The sequence below is a fragment of the Hylobates moloch genome, unplaced genomic scaffold (assembly GCF_009828535.3).
Source record: "Hylobates moloch isolate HMO894 unplaced genomic scaffold, HMol_V3 SCAFFOLD_1, whole genome shotgun sequence".
NCBI lineage: Eukaryota > Metazoa > Chordata > Mammalia > Primates > Hylobatidae > Hylobates > Hylobates moloch.
In genome coordinates, this window is record NW_026652276.1 from 91,274,522 (window position 1) to 91,294,131 (window position 19,610).

Genomic DNA, 19,610 nt, shown 5'->3' on the forward strand with positions numbered 1-19,610 from the left:
ATTTCTATCACTCTCTTCTGACACCATTTTTCAATAGTGATTATGAAGTTGATGATACTCATGATCAGTAACAAATTAGTACAATGTTCCCCACTTTCTTTCTGCCTCTAATAAATACCGACAAAGTAGAAAGTATTAAACCTCTTTACAAAGTAGTCAAGTCTGTGCTTAACTACAAAGTATGGACAAAATCGTTCGTCAGGCTAACACATGGAAATGAACTGATTTGGCAGCAAGAGAGTGCATTTGCAGCTCTCAAGTTGAGGCATGACTTAGTGAAAGTCGCCAATATATGCCCTACATACAAGTAACTTTGGTACTACAATGTTATCTTAATAAATGTTCATTGGAACCATTGCTTTAATTCTATTTATAGTTGCTACAAGAATGTGGTAGAGGTATTCTTAAAAAATAACACTTTTCTTTCGTTTCACCAGGGTCATGGTCTCAAGATTCTAGAATAACCTTTACTGGAGGTCATGGAAGACAGAACTGTTGTCTAAAAGTCAGTTAACTGGCAACTAGCATGAGCTTAACATAGGTGTCTTATCTAGGCATTATTTCTATTCAAAATATTAAGTTCTAAAATAACAATAATCCTAAACAAAAGTTCTAAAATATTTTCCTCTTTTGCTACCTATGTTAGTCATTCATAACTAGTCTCATTCCATCTCAAGGGGGCTGCTGCCTGGAATAACTACATGTAACAGTTGCTAAGCATTACACAGAAACTTACCTTTCCTAACCAGGAATCATCACCCAAGGCTTCTGGGTTACCATGCTATACTAGCAGTCTTTCTAGACCAAATGCCCTAAATTCCCCTGCAATCCCAACCTTTATTTAGTCTTTTATAGTTTTTCCATCCAATTTTTACAGTTGTATGTAAGTTACCATATATTTTATCTTAAAAATTTTGATTAAACTTTTGAAAACATACTTTGGCTGCTGGTTTCATATTTTCTTTTTTATTCTTTGTTTGTGCCAAAAATGAATCTCTTTTTCCATTTGATTTTCTCTCCATGCCACTTATCTTCACATTTAGTTGTGAATTTTCTGTCTGTTTCATTAAAAGGAAACAATTTCATTAAATACAACGGTAATATTTTGCTTTTCCTTTTCATGTTTTGAAAATTCCTGCCTAATAAATAGCAATTGCAAATATTGTCAAAATTTTTCTAATTATTCAATCCCATAAAAATCAAAGAAAGGAAAGCCACTGTCTAATTCAATAATAGCAAATGGCTTTGGTGTCTCTTTTATAGTAGCTGTTTAATACCATTCAATTTTACGAATTCTGAAAATGAGACATGTCACATAAATATATAAAGTGAATTAAATTACTAGATTCAAACACTCTACCTGTAACTGAAAATATTTCTAAGAGAATATTCAAAGCCATAGAACTTTAAACATTAAACAATTGAGGGTTAATAAAGCATGTATGATAGAGCATATTTCCCCTCAACACAATATATAGCCTTTACAGACCAAATTCCACTGAACTCTTTAACAAGTCTAATTGTTAGTTATCTGGTGGAAAATTTTTACTTCAGCCAAAACCAAATGCGATACTTAGTTGGCTATAAGTCTTTTTTCTCCAAAAGATTCTAAACAAAAACTAGCTATACCCTAGCTGCTCCTGAATAGAAAAAAGTTTTCTAAGAACACTCCAGCTCACAAGTCTATAGTACCTGTGCCTTTAACTACTAGATCTTCAGGCAGTAATCAAATATTATTAGCCAAAGAAACTTTGCTCCTAATGTGATGTGACAGCAAAGATGTGTTTTTCTGATAGAAGAAATGAGAAAATCAATTTTTTAAAAATGAGAAAATGAACAGCAGCTCTGGCTTAGACATGGCTTAGTAACCATTATTTCCAGTTTTTCCAAAGCAACAATTATGTATTTTACTCTTTGTGAACAGCACAGATGAGGTACCCGAGTTCAAAACAAATGATTAATGACAAGAATTAGAGATTTACATGAGAATCTCTAGTGAAAATCACAAAAGAAATTTGAGGCCACACAACTGACAATGTGGAAAAAGTCTATGTTACAAAACTCTTTTCTGTTCAGGTTCTACTTATTTATAACTTTCAACAAATAACTTAAATGTCCAAAAACAAATGAACAATAAAACCCCCCAACTTACTCCATCAGAATATGGTCCACTGGATTCCTCCATCATTTCAACAGTTTCCAAACCAGGCAACAGGAGCAGAAATTTTTGTTTGGCTTGTGTTAGTACTGGTCTTTAAAAAAGTACATAAAATATACACCTTAAGTCAAGTAGCGCTGGTGAACACTGATGATCTGTTAACAATAGCACTTTAATTTTTAGAGCAGCAAAATACATCTTTATTTTTAAAGATTGTTCCTTACTATGCATATATAAAACTGGGAGAAATTAGGCAATTTTTGTATTTTTCCCTGTACTTTTCTGAATTTCCAAATTTTTATCATGGAAAATTCCAATAAGAAGTACAATATTATATAAAGTATTCATGTCTAGCTTTAATAATTATCCAGGCAGGGCGCAGTGGCTCACACCTGTAATCCCAGCACTTTGGGAGGCCGAGGCAGGCAGATCATGAGGTCAGGAGATCGAGACCATCCTGGCTAACACAGTGAAACCTTGTCTCTACTAAAAATACAAAAAATTAGCCAGGCATGGTGGCACGCACCTTCAGTCCCAGCTACTTAGGAGGCTGAGGCAGGAGAATCGCTTGAACCCGGGAGGCGGAGCTTGCAGTGAGCCCAGATTGCGCCACTGCACTCCAGCCTGAGCCACAGAGCGAGACTCTATCTCAAAAAAAAAAAAAAAAAAAAAAAAAAATCGTCCATTTCCTGTCCTCCTTGTCTCTTTTATTAAGGACAATTTAAACTGCTTTTCTTGGCTCCTGAAATCAAGGTTATTCTAAGCACCAACGAAAAGGTGAAATAATGTTTAATAATTATCATGTATTCCAAATGGTAATATTTCAACTAAGGAATCCTCTGTAACAATACCCCATAAGAAAAGATTATTTTGAATCAAAATATCAATTTATATGATCACAACAGAATAGTTAGTTTGTATATAAGTTTTGTTGTTAGCATACTTTAACTCTTCAGGATAAACCAACATCGTCACTTTAGCAAAAGTGGCATTCCAGAACTGAGCACTCTGTTTTCGAATCTGTTTATTCTTGTGCAGAAATACTATGCATAATAGTGGGGACAGTTGTTCAAGAAGTTCACTGTCATAAGTTCCGGTGTAGCTGAATTGCAGACAAGCAATAATTTCTCCCAGTAGCTTTTCTAACTAGGAAAAAGGAAAAAATAAAAGCAAAAAATATACTAAACATTAACTCACAGAATATATGTTGCTATTTCAATTTTTAAAATTAAGAAAATTTTAAACTAACCCCCATTGTTGCCTTAAATATATATCCCTCTTTATAACTAGACAAATTATCAGATGAATTTGCTTTGGTTATTAATATTACAGTTCAATTTTGAACTTATTTTCTATTAACAAAAGAAATTATGTTTTTGTAATAATTATAACAAGATAAATAGTTGCCTATATACGTTCACCTAGAAAACTTTGGGTCCGATCGCCATCATATTCAAAGGGATGAGCTAAGGAGTTGATTAACTAGGCTGGGCTCAGTGGTTCACGCCTGTAATCCCAGCACTTTGGGAAGCCAAAGCAGGCAGACTGCTTGAGCTCAGGAGTTTGAGACCAGCCTGAGCAACATGGCAAAACCTCGCCTCTACAAAAAATAGAAAAATTAGCCAGGAGTGGTGGTGTGTGCCTGTAGTCCTAGCTACTTGGGAGGCTATGGTGGGAGAATCACCTTGAGCCCAGGAGGGCAGGGGTGTGGTAAGCCGTGATTGTGCCACTGCACTCCCACCTGGGTGAGATTTTGTCTCCAAAAAAGAGTTCATTACTTAACATGAATTTAAAGTATTAAATCCTTAAAAACAAAACAAAACAAAACCCTGTAAATGTGTTCATATGGTGTTATTAAATGTCCATTAAAAATGAAGAATAGGCCAAGCGTGGTGGCTCACACCTGTAATCTTAGCACTTTGGGAAGCCGAGGCAGGCAGATCACTTGAGGTCAGGAGTTCGAGACAAGCCTGCCCAAATGGTGAAACCCTGTCTCTACTAAATATACAAAAAATCAGCTGGGTGTGGCAGCATGTGCCTGTACTCTCAGCTACTCAGGAAGCTGAGGTGGGAGAATCACTTGTTCCCAGGAGGTGGAGGTTGCAGTGAGCTGAGATCCTGCCACTGCACTCCAGCTTGGGTGACAACAGCGAAACTCTGTCTCTAGGAAAAAAAAAAAAAAGAAAGAAAGAATAACCCCTTTAAAAGTCAGCAGAATTATGTTTAAGAAACTTATCTAAACCCTATCATTTTCTCATCATGAAAGTATGGTTTATAGACAATTGTCTATTTTTACCTTGTTGTTCAGACAACTATATACTTTAGGAACTTCATCAAGCCTAGGAAGGAAAACACATAAAACAGAATACCATTTATATTTCTGCAAGTTAACACTGTACTATATCTATCAAGCTAATCCTAAGAAAAAGGTAATAAAGATATAATAAATATAAACTGATGATATAAAAAGGTGCCCAAATACTTAACAAGCAAAAAAACTCAAATGCTAAATATTAAGCACAAAACCATCCCATCTTTGAAAAATGAATCAGAGAAAATATCTACAATAAACCTCAAAGTAATAATCATATTAATTGCTGGTTTCTGTACATTTCTTTTAGGCATTATTTTTAATGAAATATAGACTTAAAAGATTTGCAAAGAAAAGTTCATGGATTTGGGGGTTGTATTGTACTTTACAGTTCCTAAAACTTTCTGTTAATTTATGAAAGATAAACTGTCTTCTGATTGAACCACAAAGCTTGCTATAAAGAATATTCACGAATCCTTTCAAAATGCTTGTACAAGTTTGTTACTGGGGCGTTTTTTTTTCTTTCAGGTTTTAAGGCACTGCTTGCTTTGATTCAAATAAAGGGTGATGCAAAATTAATTCAATTTTTTTGGAGAGCAATTCAGAAACATAAACGTGTATACCCAGAAATAGTGGCAAATTTGGGCAATGGTTTACGTGTAAATAATGTTCAACTGTTATGAGGGAAAACACTGGAAAAACATGTATGTCCACCAATCAGCAACTGAGTAAAAAGTTTAACAGAATCACATGTAGACATTTTTTAAAATGAGATTCTCATGTATATGGTACAAAGATAGAAATCCCTCAGTATCCATGGGGTATTAGCTGGGCGTGGTGGCGGCTAATTCCAGGACCACCCTCCTGCCAGGATACCAAAATCATGGATGCTCAACATTCTAATATAAAACAAGTTGTATCTGCATGTAACCTAAACACATCCTCTCATATGTTTTAAATCATCTCTAGATTCCTTATAATATCTAATACAATGTAAATAATTGTCATATTGTATTTATTTGCATTAATTTTATTCTTTTTAATTTTTCCAAATATTTTCAATCCAGGGTTGGTTGCATCCATGAATGCAGAACCCATGGATACAAACAGCCAACTGTATTAAGTGCATACCATGTAATTAATTGCAAAACAGCATGTCAAGTAAGCTTTCCTATCTATCATGCATTTAATAGGTATGCTTGTTTGTATAAACAATTCTGAAAAGGTAAGCATTGAAAAGCAAAGGGAAAGGGAAGTAACAGGCAAAACAGAAAGACTTCCAATTTCTCTCTCATATTTCTATACTACTTGAACTATCTTTTCAACAAAAGTGTAGTTTATTACCCTCTCTACAAAATTGTCAAGACTACCATCTACAACACAGCTGATTAAAAAATAAAAGTTGCTACCTATATTTAAATTGTATACGTTTAATTCAAAGCTACTTTGTCCAAAATACTTACTTTGAGTTTTCATAAAATAATGCCAGAGGTCTTGTTAAAGTTGCAAATATTTTTCGGATCATAGAAGGCAAAGAAATATGTCCAAGTACACTGGAAATAATGCTGGTGATTGAGTTGCCAATAGTGAAGAGGGTATCGGAATGTGCTTCCTTGAAGCTCAGAGTGTGGAAAGAATAGATCACTTTCACAATAAGTTTAAATAAAGAAGTCAATTTCCCTAGGGGCTCATTCTTCTTTTTGGACCAATCTGAAGGTCTCTGTGGTGCTAAAAACAAAAATTGAATTAATTGAAAACTCAAATAAATTGAAAATAGCGTCACTGTCCATTTTTACAATTTATAGCTCACATTTACATGTTAGATACATCAAATACATGTCCGTTTGTTGACTGACACCCCAAACAAATCATAACATAATGTACCATTAATGGATAAGTATCACTAGAACATTATCTTTACAAATGAGAATGGGAGACGAAAACTACTTGGTGGATCATGAATATGAATTCCAGAAAAACAAGTCCATTTTTTCTCAGGAATTACAAAATGCATCTCAAGCTTTTATTTTACATTTCATAAAATTTAAACAACTAATATGCAAGAAAGTACTAAATTACGTAAGATAGGTGCCAAATTTAAATTTTGAAAGTTAGTTTTAAAAACAAAAAATTTCCACTAAGAATGACGGACCATTTTTTTGCTCATCTATAGTACACTGATCCCTACAAACATTGAACAAGTCAGAGATGCAAAGCTGAGAAAGAATGCAGTTAAGTCTACTGCCTATTTCCTAGATATAAAGAAAAAGATTTGTCCTAAAAGTACTGTCTGATTTTCTTTTGTACCCTTAGATAATCCCTCTGTAAACATCTACCTAGAAGAATAAACCCACATAGCTCTTGCCCCAAAAATTTACTCATTCCAAAATTACTTGTTTCTCTCAATCAATTCATTCTTTTAAGGAATGAGATCTCAAATTTAACAGAAAATGAATGCTTAATTAAAACTAATCTCATATGGTAACATGAAAAACAAGTGTTGCTACTAAAAGGAAGTTGATCTTTCTCCTTGGAATCAATTTCTCAGACATTAATGTACATTGAAAAACTATATCCAGAAATTCCAACAGAATGTTGAGGTGAGCTGACAGCCCTATGTCAGGAGACTGGTTACATACAAGTGAATGATCAAGTTGTAAATACATTAAGGGTAACAAAAACCAGGTTTCTCACTATTAGAGACAGTAGAGACAAACACAGAAAAGGAATGAATAGCATAATCCATGTGATATTAGATGGTAAATCAAAGTGTATCTAGAGAAACAAGTAATAATTGTGCCACAGTAAGTATTTAGTAATTAACCTTACAGTGGAAAACCTGGCAGATGCCATCCTCAAACAAATAGGAAGTGTTAACATCACCAGTAATGGGAAAATAATGAACTGAAAAAGAACTACAGCATTATTTCTGTGGTACTCCAGTAATGAATGGACCCTGAATCTAATCTTAAAGCAATATGATAATCCCAGATTGAGAGACTCTAAGAAAGTAAAATTGCTTTTTTTTTTTTTTTTTTTGAGACGGAGTCTAGCTCTGTTGCTCAGGCTGGTGGAGTGCAGTGGCATGATCTCAGCTCACTGCAACCTCGGCCTCCTGGGTTCAGGAGATTCTCCTGCCTCAGATTCCCAAGTAGCTGGGACTACAGGCGCAGACCACCATGCCTCACTAATTTTTGTATTTTTAGTAGAGACAGGTTGTAGCCCTGTTGGCCAGGCTGGTCTAGAACTCCTGACCTCAGGTGACCCACCCACCTCAGCCTTTCAAAGTGCTGGTATTACAGGCGTGAGCCACTGCACCCAGCCTAAAGTTGCTTTTTGAAGGACATAAAAGACTGAGGAACTGTTCCAGGTTGTCAACTTGTCTAAAACTATACCTTAAAATGGTTCAGCGGGGAAAAAGAATAAAATGTATATTCTGGGGGGAGGGGGAGCAGATAAGATAAATGCAATCAACCGTTAACTGAGGAACCTGAGTAAAGGAATACGAAGTTTCCGTGTAAACTCTTGCAATATTTCTCTAAATTTGAAATCATCACCAACGTTAAGTCACCAAAAAATCCCAAGGTGATCCTGATAATAACAATTTCTTTTCGGTTAGTCTTAACATTGTTTCCTCTTCTCAACTCCTTTTTAAAATCTCCCCATTAACCCAACTTTTACAGCAAGAGGAACTCTGGCTCTGTTTTGCATGGACACGGAGTGGAAAAGACATTTGTAACTGTGGGTTCCTGAATTGGATATTCGGTTAAATCTAATTTCAGAAGTACCAACATAGGTAAAATTATGTCAAAATGAGACTGATCATCTTCGCTCTATGAAACTTTGGTGGCTTGTTAATTTCTGACATCATCTGTTATACAATCTTGGTATACTTATGGTTTTCAGAGATAAGCCTATTTTTCTGACACACTGAGGTAATCAGATTAGGTCCTGGTCAGCCCAAGAGGAGAGCTAAGATCAGTATGTCAAGAACATCTATAACCTATATTTCCACGGCACTCAGGCCGGGATGCTATGACCTATAATATACTTCAGGAGCTTAACATGTTACTCCATATTGCTACTTAGTAAAAATTCAAAAACCAAAAAAGATTCTAAGAATGTTTTAGAAAATTCATCAATGGCAGATCTTACTGGTAGATAATTTTATGTTCCTAATCTTTAAACAAGAAGAAATAATATATCTCAACATTAACTAACATTTTTCATTAATGACAGATTATCACTACCTATATGATATGAACATATAAACATAGGTGGATATATCTGACTTCAATGAATCAATCAGCAGATTTTAAAAACTATTTGCTACAAAATAACTTAAAACTAACTAAGGCATATGGTTTTAAAAATCACACAACTTGTTATGATCCCAATTGTCCAATTTTAATCATTTAATTACCATTTTTCAGGTAAATGATGAGTTAAACTTTGTAACATTTCTGGAAAAAAATAACCAATTAACTGATCCCATTGTTTTCTTTTAAATTATAATGTCAATTCAATGACTATTTTAAATCAGGCTTGCAAATAAAAACATTTTAAGTTATGTCTAAGTTTCTTGTCCAGATAATCCTTCATACCAGATGGAATGGGTAAAACCATTTGTACTATTAGGCAATCTCTAATTAGAATAGTATTTATCTCTCTGTGTTGTAAAAAGGAGTAAAGACATTTTGTGTGATACAGATAAGAGAATGATACAGAGCATATGAAAATTAAAAAGAAAAAAGAGAACATGTATGAAAGCTCCTAGCATAGTAACTAACACGGTTAAACAAGATCAGAAGTTAGTAAAATGAGGTGGCCAAGGTATTGGGACTTCCCCTGGCAAAGTTCAGTAGTGCTTATGAAATACTGGACAAACGAAGGTTAAAAGATACATACTTACATTTAACTTTGGGCTGATATTTAATATTATATGGTGAGAAGTCAATGCAATCAACCATTACAGTAATAATATGAATAATTCTATCCACGAACAACAAATTCTAGGAAAGAGAGTATCACCGTTAGAAACATTCAAGTACTGGGACAGGATTCAACAAGAGTAAGCAACATGAAAAAATATAAGACTGTTACTCCCATAAATCCTATGTAACACACATGCCACAGCTTACAGTACATTAAGTGCAGCCACCCATGGCTTAACAGAGATCCATTCTGAAAAATGGGTCATCAGGCAATTTCATCTTGTGAGAACACAGTGTACTCACACAAACCTAGATGATACAGCTTACTACACACTATATAGTCTGTTGCTCCTAAGCTACAAACACATAGCCTAGGCATCTGTATAGGGGTGTAGTTATTATACTGAATACTGTAGGCAATTGTAACACTGTAATTGTAGGCAATTGTAATACTGTAGGCAATGGTATGTATTTGTGTATCTAAGCATCGAAAAGACACAGTAAAAATACCATATTATAACGTTCTGCTTAGGATATGTAGCACTAGATTTGCGGTCTGTTGTTGACTGACACATTGTTATGAGGCGCATGACCATACATGACTACAAATCTTTTTCAGTTCACTGCTGTGTGTCAAACACTGTATTTTCTCTTCCTCAATATTTAAGAAAAATAATGCACCTTTAAGATCCCCATAAAAGCCAGCATATCAACCAATAAACTGAGATTGGAAACACTAGGATCACAGATTCTCTATCAAATTCCTCTTGAAAATTATGAAGTAAAAATATTCACTAAGCCCAGTGGAAACAAAACATAAAAAGAAGTTGCTGGCCAGGACTGGTGGCTCACGCCTGTAATCCCAGCACTTTGGGAGGCTGAGGTGGGCGGATCACCTAAGGTCTGGAGTTCGAGACCAGCCTGGCCAACATGATGAAACCCCGTCTCTACCAAAAACACAAAAATTAGCCAGGTGTGGTGGTGAATGCTTGTAACCCCAGCTACTCGGGAGGCTGAAGCAGGAAAACTGCTTGAACCCGGGAGGTGGAGGCTGCAGTGAGCCGAGATCGCACCACTGCACGCCAGCCTGCGACAGAGCAAGGCTCCGTCAAAAAAAAAGAAAGAATTATTGGTTTTTTGTCCTTGCGATAGTTTACTGAGAATGATGTTTTCCAGTTTCATCCATGTCCCTACAAAGGACGTGAACTCATCATTTTTTACGGCTGCATAGTATTCCATGGTGTATATGTGCCACATTTTCTTAATCCAGTCTATCGTTGTTGGACATTTGAGTTGGTTCCAACTCTTTGCTATTGTGAATAGTGCCGCAATAAACATACATGTGCATGTGTCTTTATAGCAGCATGATTTATAGTCCTTTGGGTATATACCCAGTAATGGGATGGCTGGGTCAAATGGTATTTCTAGTTCTGGATCCCTGAGGAATCGCCACACTGACTTCCACAATGGTTGAACTAGTTTACAGTCCCACCAACAGTGTAAAAGTGTTCCTATTTCTCCACATCCTCTCCAGCACCTGTTCTCACTCATAGGTGGGAACTGAACAATGAGAACTCATGGACACAGGAAGGGGAACATCACACTCCGGAGACTGTTGTGGGGTGAGGGGAGGGGGGAGGGACAGCATTAGGAGATACACCTAATGCTGAATGACGAGTTAATGGGTGCAGCAAAACAACATGGCACATGGATACATATGTAACAAACCTGCATATTGTGCACATGTACCCTAAAACCTAAAGTATGATAATAAAAAAGAAAAAAAAATTAAGAATAATGGCAAAAAAAAAAAAGAATTATTGCTTAGGACGGTGTTTTTAAAGACATATTTGACACAAATTTTCAAGAAGGTGTAATAAATTTCAAGCTGGTAGAATTTAAGAAAAAGGCAGTAACAAGGAACACAATACCATGAAAACATCAACAGTCATTAATCTCTAATGTATAACAATATGGCATCAAAGTATTTAATAAACATGTTAATATACAGGAAATTCATAGTCAGGGAGATACCCGATCCCAAGTGTCTTATAAACAATTATAAAACTACATTATCACAGTTGTAACACAGGACGAATTCCAAAATTAGAAGTCCCAGATGATCCTCTCTGATCACAATACAGTAAAATAAAAAACTAATGATAAAATAGCAACACATATCCATAAAAAAAATCTCAACTTACAAAGCACCCAAGTTCCCCAGTGCTATTTAAAAAAAAAAAGGGGGGGGGGGGGCATCAAAGGCTGGGTGCAGTGGCTCACACCTGTAATCCCAGCACTTTGGGAGGCCAAGGCAGGCAGAATCACCTGAGGTCAGGAGTTCAAGACCAGCCTGGCCAACATGGAGAAACCTCATCTCTACTAAAAATACAAAATTAGCCAGGCGTGGTGGCACGTGCCTTTAATCCCAGCTACTAGGGAGGCTAAGGCACGACAATCACTTGAACCCAGAGGCAGAGGTTGCAGTAAGCCGAGATCGCACCACTGCACTCCAGCCTGGACAACAAGAGTAAAACTCAGTCTAAAAAAAAAAAAAAAAAAAAAAAAAAACAAAGGCATCAAAGTAGTCTATATGATCACTGATGGCAGTAATCAAAGTCTTACATGCATGTTTGAAAAAAAGCTTTAAAACAAAACCATGCAATGTATGTAACGACAAAGAAAAGTAAAAAGCTGTGTAGTAATGATCAATAAAATAAAACTACATGCTGTTTTCCTTGGTAGACTTAGATAAGCCTTTAATTACCAAGTCCAACCGAGAAAAGAGAAGACTTCAGAACAAAAAGATTGATGGGCTTGGCATCACGTAGTCCAACCCACTTGGGAGGTTGAGGCAGGATGACTGCCTGAACCCAGGAGTTGGAGCCTATAGTGTGTGTGGTGCCTGTGAATAGCCACTACACTCCAGCTTGGGCAACACAGCAAGACCTCATCAAGAAAGAAAGAAAAGAAAGAGAAAAAGAGAGAAAGAAAAAAGAATACAACTGTAGATCTGGCATTCCTCTTACACTATATAAATTGGTGAAGAACAGTTTTCTAAATCATTCTAAGAGGTCACTATTGCCATAATACAAAAGTTGAACAATGAGAACTCCAATATCACTAATGAAGATATACATGCAGAAAAAAAATTAATCCTATGATAATTTAAAAGAATAGCACTGTAACCAAGAAGTGTATCCCAAAAACACATATTTCAATACAAGGAAATATGTAAGCAACAACTTTTATGTCCTTCAGCAACAATCAAGTATGAGGGAAGAACAGACTCATTTATAATACATTAAAAAATAGCGTAAAAACAATAATCAAGTTAGGTTAACTTTAGAAGACCTAAATAAACACAAATCCTTGGAAGGAACAATTTGATTAGAAAGACGTAAATTCTTTTCCGAATTAATCTGTGAATTCACCCTTATCAAAGCCAAGCAAAATCTCAACAGGGTATTTTGTGAAATTTGATAGACTCCAAGTTTCTTCTGGAAAAGAACAAAGGGAGAAAGCCTAACTAAGACCATTTTTAAAAGGTGATAACTGAGGGTCAATCTTTTCCCGATCAGTTAGAAAAACCCGCACATTATTTATTCAGTAGACAGATCCCAGAGATAATCACCATCATGACAGACAGTGTCCCTAACCTCATGGAGTGTGGGTGAAATAACACAATAAAGTACAGAAATAAACAATTTCGAGACAGCACTAAAAAGGAAATAACAAGATGCTATGCAATAAAACTAAACAAGTGCGATTAGGTAAGTCCTTCGGAAAACGAAGCAGAAACCTCATGGGTAGTGTAAGGAGCTCAGATTTTTATTCCAAATCTAACAAAAAACTATAGTACTTCAAGAGTGACAAGATCTGATTTACATTTTTAAAGTCACTCTGACAAATGCAATTAGAATTGTGCTAACAACAAGTAGAGGATATGTATATAAGTCCATTTAAAACACTAAAACAATGAACATCTATGGGTAGTGATTATTACGATGAGAAGACGTGTGTGAAGGGGAATTTGCCTTATTGTTTGTAATCTTTTACAATAAGAACTGTTATTTTTGCCTGGGCGTGGTGGCTCATGCCTATAACCCCAACACTTTGGAAGGCTGAGGCGGGCTAATCATCTGAGGTCAGGAGTTCGAGACCAGCCTGGTCAACATGGTGAAACCCCCTCTCTACTAAAAATACAAAAATTTGCCAGGCGTGGTGGTGCACACCTGTAATCCCAGCTCCTAGGGAGGAGAATCGTTTGAACCTGGAGGCAGAGGTTACAGTGAGCCTATATTGCACCAATGCACTCCAGCCTGGGTTGTCACCCGACAATCACTGTGAGACTCTGTCTCAGGGGGAAAAAAAAAGAACTGTTATTTTTACTTTCTTTTATTCCTCATTAAAATATGTGTTAGATATAAGATGTAGAGAAAACAAGCACAACAAATATCATTTCAATAATCTGCATGGAAAAACAACGGTTTCTGTGTGAAGGCCATTACCAGGATCATACACAGTAATAAATAATTGAAACAACCAAAATGTCCTTAAAATAACAGAATTCCAGGCCAGGTGCAATGGCTCACGTCTGTAATCCTAGCACTTTGGGAGGCCAAGGTGGATCATCTCAGGTCAAGAGTTCGAGACCAGCCTGGCCAACATGGTGAAATCTCATCTCTACTAAAAATACAAAAATTAGCTGGGCATGGTGGTGTGCAACTGTAGTCCCAGCTACTCGGGAGGCTGAGGCAGAAGAGTCGCTTGAACCCAGAAGGCAGAGGCTGCAGTGAGCTGAGATCGTGCCACTGCACTCCAGCCTGGGCGGCAGAGTGACTCCGTCTCAAAAAATAATAAAATAAATAAATAATAGAATTCCAAGTAATGGTACAACCATACTACAGAATACTAGACAGCAGCTGAAACAAATAACAGAGCTATATGGATTGACTTGAAACGGAGCCAAGACAGTGTTTTACGAAAAGTTACAAAATTACTTCGGAATAAATGCAATAAGGATTTCACTGGCAAGAATAACGTATTCATATGCATATGCAAGTTATCAATATACAAATGACATGTGTAAACAGAAAGAGGTCTATTCTGGAATGACACATATCAATCTGTTTCCAACAACTGTCCTTTCAATGAGGAGGGAAGGAAAGAGAAAAGAGACTTATATTTTCTAAGACTACAAACTTTCAAAGGGATTGAATTTAAACATCTAACAGATACATATGAGAAAGTGAGGTCCAGGACAGCAAGGCCCTTGACGTGTTAATCTAGAATGACACAAGCACAAAGAGATACACAGTATAGTAAAAGATCTTCACTGTTAATGATTCCAAAACATGAACCTTAGAGCCCAGAGACACAAAACTGTTATACAAAGCATACTAGTTTTCAGTATCAACTTTGTCACATATAAATAGAAGCAACAATAAGTGATAGTTCACAAATATTATCTCCATTTACTTGAAAAGAATCCTTTAAAAACAAAGAAAAAAAGGTAGCATCAGGACAAACTCACAGAAAAGCCTTCATCTTCCAAACTGGACATTATCTTAGAAGAAAGTTCCTCACAGCACAAGTTCTCTTCTGCTGTTGCCACCAAAGCAGCACAACGAGCAAATGCTCTATATAATTCTGACCAAGTTCTAAGCAAAGTCTTCATGGTGGTCTACCAATAACAATAAAAAAAGAAGTTTTGTTAATATATACCTATCTATCAAAGTTTATAGAATCAATACATCTTTAACATTTTTTAAAAACACTGCAACATTCAGTGTGTCAAAAAAGAGACTAACGGCCAGGCGCAGTGGCTCACGCCTGTAACCCCAGCACTTTGGGAGGCCGAGGTGGATGGATCACCTGAGGTCAGGAGTTCGAGGCCAACATGGCGAAACCCCGTCTCTACTAAAAATACAAAAAATCAGCCAGACGAAGTGGCGAACGCCTGTAATCCCAGCTACTCGGGAAGCTGAGGTAGGAGAACTGCTTGAACCCAGGAGGTGGAGGTAGCAGTGAGCCAAGATTGCACCACTGCACTCCAGCCTGGGCAACAAGAGCGAAACTCTGTCTCAAAATAAAAAAGAGACTAACACAGGGTAATAACCTTTCCCCCACACCCCAGAGATCTAACTGAAGAGATGAAATAAGACCATGACACCAAAAATTATCAAAGATCCATAAGAACTTCTCTTGTCCTTCATCATTCTCCTAAGCTAATAATAAAGTCATAAAGACGTCTTATTTTAGAAATTATTGTGGGCTGGGCATGGTGGCTCACGCCTGTAATCCCAGCACTTTGGGAGGCCAAGGCGGGTGGATCACTTGAGGTCAGGAGTTCGAGACAAGCCTGACCAATATGGTGAAACTCCATGTCTACTAAAAATACAAAAATTAGCTGGGCGCAGTGGCATGGTCCTGTAGTCCCACTACTTGGGAGGCTGAGACAGGAAAATTGCTTGAACCCAGGAAGCAGAGGTTGCAGTAAGCTGAGATTGCACCACTGTACTCCAAGCCTGGACGACAATGTGAGACTGTCACCAAAAAAAAAAAAAAGACAGAGAGAAAAAGAAAAAGAAAAATCATTGTGGAAACTGATTATAAAGGATGAAATAATATTTTCAGAAAAATACAAATCCCTCAGAAGTCAATACTTGACAATGCCTTACCACTGGAAATCTCTGTTCTGAAAAAATGTGGTTTACTGGTAAAGTCAATGCACCATAGATGGCACTAAAATTATGTTCTAAGGCATCACCTTGATTTACTTCATTGGTCTAAAACAAGAAAAATAATGAAGTTAGACAAATTACCATCTTATTCTAATCCTAAGTAGTAACATAACTTATTTATAAGTAGTGGGCAAAACTGTGTTCCCCAATGATGAGATTCAAAATAAGTTTAACTCCTAACCCCTGGAACCTACGAATGTAGTCTTATTTGGAAATAAAGTTTGCAGATGTTCAGATGAGGTCCTACTGGATTAGGGTCAGCCCCAATCCAATGAACGGAGTCTTTTCTGTAAGAGGAAAATTTGGATAGGCAAAGAGAACAATACCATGTGAAGATGGAGGCATAGTCAAGTGATGCAGCTAAAACCCAAGGAAGGTCAAGGATTGCCAGCAACCACCAGAAGCTGAGAGGCATGAATAGATTCTGCCTCAGAGCTCCAGGAGAAACCAATCCTACCAACTCCTTGATTTTGGATAGCTGGTCTCCAGAACTGTGAGAGAACAAATCCCTGTAGTTTTAAGTCACCAGTTGGCTGTAATTTGTTACTAGCAACCTGGGGAAATTATGCACTATGTTTAAGTTCTAAAAAAGAATCCCAGAGCCAACTCCAAAGTCTTCTACTGTATATACACAGGATTCCAGCAAAAACTAATACAATAAAAAGGGTCTCTGTGATCCTTCTAACAGTGGGAAGCTATTTAAGAATGTAAATGACTTTTCTTCCAGAAGAATAGTGTGCTAGCTTGAGTAGCCAAAACAAGGGCTACGTTAACTGTAACGTAAAAAGCTGAGCACAGTGGCTCATGCCTGTAATCCCAGCACTTTGGGAGGCTGAGGCTGAGGTCAGATCAGCCTGACCAATACAGTGAAACCCCATCTCAACTAAAAATACAAAAATTAACTAGGCGTGGTGGCGTGCACCTGTAGTCCCAGCTACTCAGGAGGCTGAGACAGGAGAACGCTTCAACCTGGGAGGCGGTGGTTGCAGTGAGCCAAGATTGTGCCACTGCACTCTAGCCTGGGTGACAGAGTGAGATTCCAACTGAACAACAACAACAAAATTCCTTCAAGTTATTTCATTTTTGAGTTACAGCACTATTAGCCCAGAGAATGCATATTCCCATTTAAAGACTGACAAAGAGGCTGACAAATCATAAACAGAACTTGTGCTCCACAGCCTGTCACTATTCCCACTTTTGTTAAATAGATAAATATTAAGGATTTAAGTATTTAAATACACAGATTATTCAACTCTCAACAGATTCCTGACTTAAGGAAATGCTATATGGCTTTCAGGTAATCACCAACGTGGCTTAACTATGGGAATATATAGCCTAGTCAAGATAACCGCTGTTATTCCCTGTTAATAAAACTACTGAAAGAACCCAAGAGACAAGAATTTACATCTATGTGAGCCTTCTACACTTATAATCACTACTGAAGAAAATGAAGCTGATTAGTCCCCATTAAGTTATAGTTTCTTTACCAGTGAGGCAGAAATGCAATAAAACCAATCAAAAGTACGTTTGCCAATTCCACCAGAAAAAATATTTACTATCTTCTATTCAAATTCAAACTTCTATTCATTTCCCAATTGCACTAACAAAAAAAAAAGGTATATTATCCAAAATATGTAGCAGATTTATTTCATACCTGATTAATCAATTCAGTTAATGGGGTGACTATAACACTCCACATTTTCCAGAGATGCTCCTTATTTTCCAACTGCTTTGCATTTTGATTAATAACATTTAAAACTGAGTCACTGAAAGCTAGTGGTGAAGTTGGACCAGAAAGAACACAGCCTACAAGTGCTTCCAAACTGAGAAAGAACCTGAACAAAAAATTATAAACAATGCATCAACTTTTTGGCAGGAATACATTAATTTAATGTTAACAAAATTCTAAAATAACTGACAAAATGTTAACGAATCCTTTTTTAAAAAAAAAACTTAAACTTATGAAATAGTACATAATCTCATTCATTACATAACCTTTCCAAGACAAAGTTTCAAGTTAAAGTACAAACTTACCTTTCATCTGATACACCACATTCCAAGAAATTGTTGAAAATTAATTGAATTAAGAACAAAGCTGGAGTTCCCTGAAGGAGAAAATGAAGTCAATCTTCTCAGTTACAAAGAATAGAACACTTGTTTTTTATAATTGGTTATTTAAGAAATAAAACTGTTTTAAGCATGACAAATTTAACTTTTGGCATTACTTAGAGTATGACAACCATGTTAGTAAAATTATTTCCATAAACTACACACAAAAATCAAGCTCTTGGCCGGGCGCAGTGGCTCACTCCTGTAATCCCAGCACTTTGGGAGGCCGAGGCAGGTGGATCACGAGTTCAGGAGATCGAGACCATCCTGGCTAACACGGTGAAACTCCGTCTGTACTAAAAATACAAAAAAACTAGCCGGGCAGGGTGGCACGCGCCTGTAGTCCCAGCTACTCAGGAGGCTGAGGCAGGAGAATGGCGTGAGCCCAGGAGAAGGAGATTGCAGTGAGCCGAGATCACACCACTGCACTCCAGACTGGGCAACAGCCTGACTCCGTCTCAAAAAAAAAAAAAAAAAAAAAATCAAGCTCTTTATAGTCTAATCATAGCTGTTTCCTCTACACAGAAAATCAAGGAATTATGAGATTCCAAATATAAAAAGAACATCGATTTAAAACTTACTGGAATCCCAATGCCTATATCCTAGAGATACTAATTGCATTTTCCATTAGCTTCCAATATTTATGGCAGTAACCAACACTATTATCGTATATAAACAAATAGGAAACTTTCCTTTTGGAGCCATTTATTTAATCCAGGAAAATAGTTTTTTCATTCACATAGCAGCATATTTAATTCTTTACATTAACTATCAGTTTTTCCTTTAATTTGGTCAATATACTTCAAATCCAATACTCTCAGAATTTTACAAGGTTATCTTTCGTTAAAAAAAAAAAAAGGCAGGGGAAATATGGCTGGGCACAGTGGCTCACACCTGTAGTCCCAGGATTTGGAAGAGCAAGGCGGGGGGATCACCTGAGGTTAGGAGTTCAAGACCGGCCTGACCAACATGGAGAAACCCCGTCTCTATAAAAATGCAAAATTAGCCGGGCGTGGTGGCACATGCCTGTAATCCCAGCTACTCAGGAGGTTGAGGCAGGAGAATAGCTTGAACCTGGGAGGCAGAGGTTGCAGTGAGCCAAGATCGTGCCACTGCTCTCCAGCCTGGTCAACGAGAGCAAAACTCCGTCTCAAAAATAAATAACATAACATAACATAAAATAAAATAAAATATAAAAAAGGGAAGTATAAATGTTTTTGGCCATCTTCATCATATTACATTTAAGATACTTGCATTAAGAATATCCATATTAGCAACCTGATATGCTGGTGAACCTAATACTTTCTGAGGAAGTCCTTTAACTGTAATTTCCATGAGGACCTATGAGAGAT

At 36.8% G+C, this 19,610-nt stretch overlaps 1 protein-coding gene across 12 annotated transcripts in view; it reads right to left on the reverse strand.

Annotated features, from left to right (window-relative positions):
• RIF1 (replication timing regulatory factor 1) overlaps window positions 1-19,610 on the reverse strand; it is a 98,849-nt gene that overhangs the window by 46,240 nt on the left and 32,999 nt on the right. For all 12 annotated transcript variants that reach the window (XM_058442069.1, XM_058442087.1, XM_058442086.1 and 9 more), the window contains 11 exons: window positions 19,513-19,599; window positions 18,184-18,254; window positions 17,804-17,984; window positions 16,087-16,194; window positions 14,940-15,089; window positions 9,382-9,481; window positions 5,933-6,197; window positions 4,455-4,497; window positions 3,102-3,304; window positions 2,153-2,252; window positions 939-1,058 (listed from right to left, as the gene is read on the reverse strand). In XM_058442069.1, coding sequence (XP_058298052.1) covers window positions 939-1,058; window positions 2,153-2,252; window positions 3,102-3,304; window positions 4,455-4,497; window positions 5,933-6,197; window positions 9,382-9,481; window positions 14,940-15,089; window positions 16,087-16,194; window positions 17,804-17,984; window positions 18,184-18,254; window positions 19,513-19,599 — 1,428 coding nt within the window. The remainder of the gene's footprint in view (window positions 1-938; window positions 1,059-2,152; window positions 2,253-3,101; window positions 3,305-4,454; window positions 4,498-5,932; window positions 6,198-9,381; window positions 9,482-14,939; window positions 15,090-16,086; window positions 16,195-17,803; window positions 17,985-18,183; window positions 18,255-19,512; window positions 19,600-19,610) is intronic.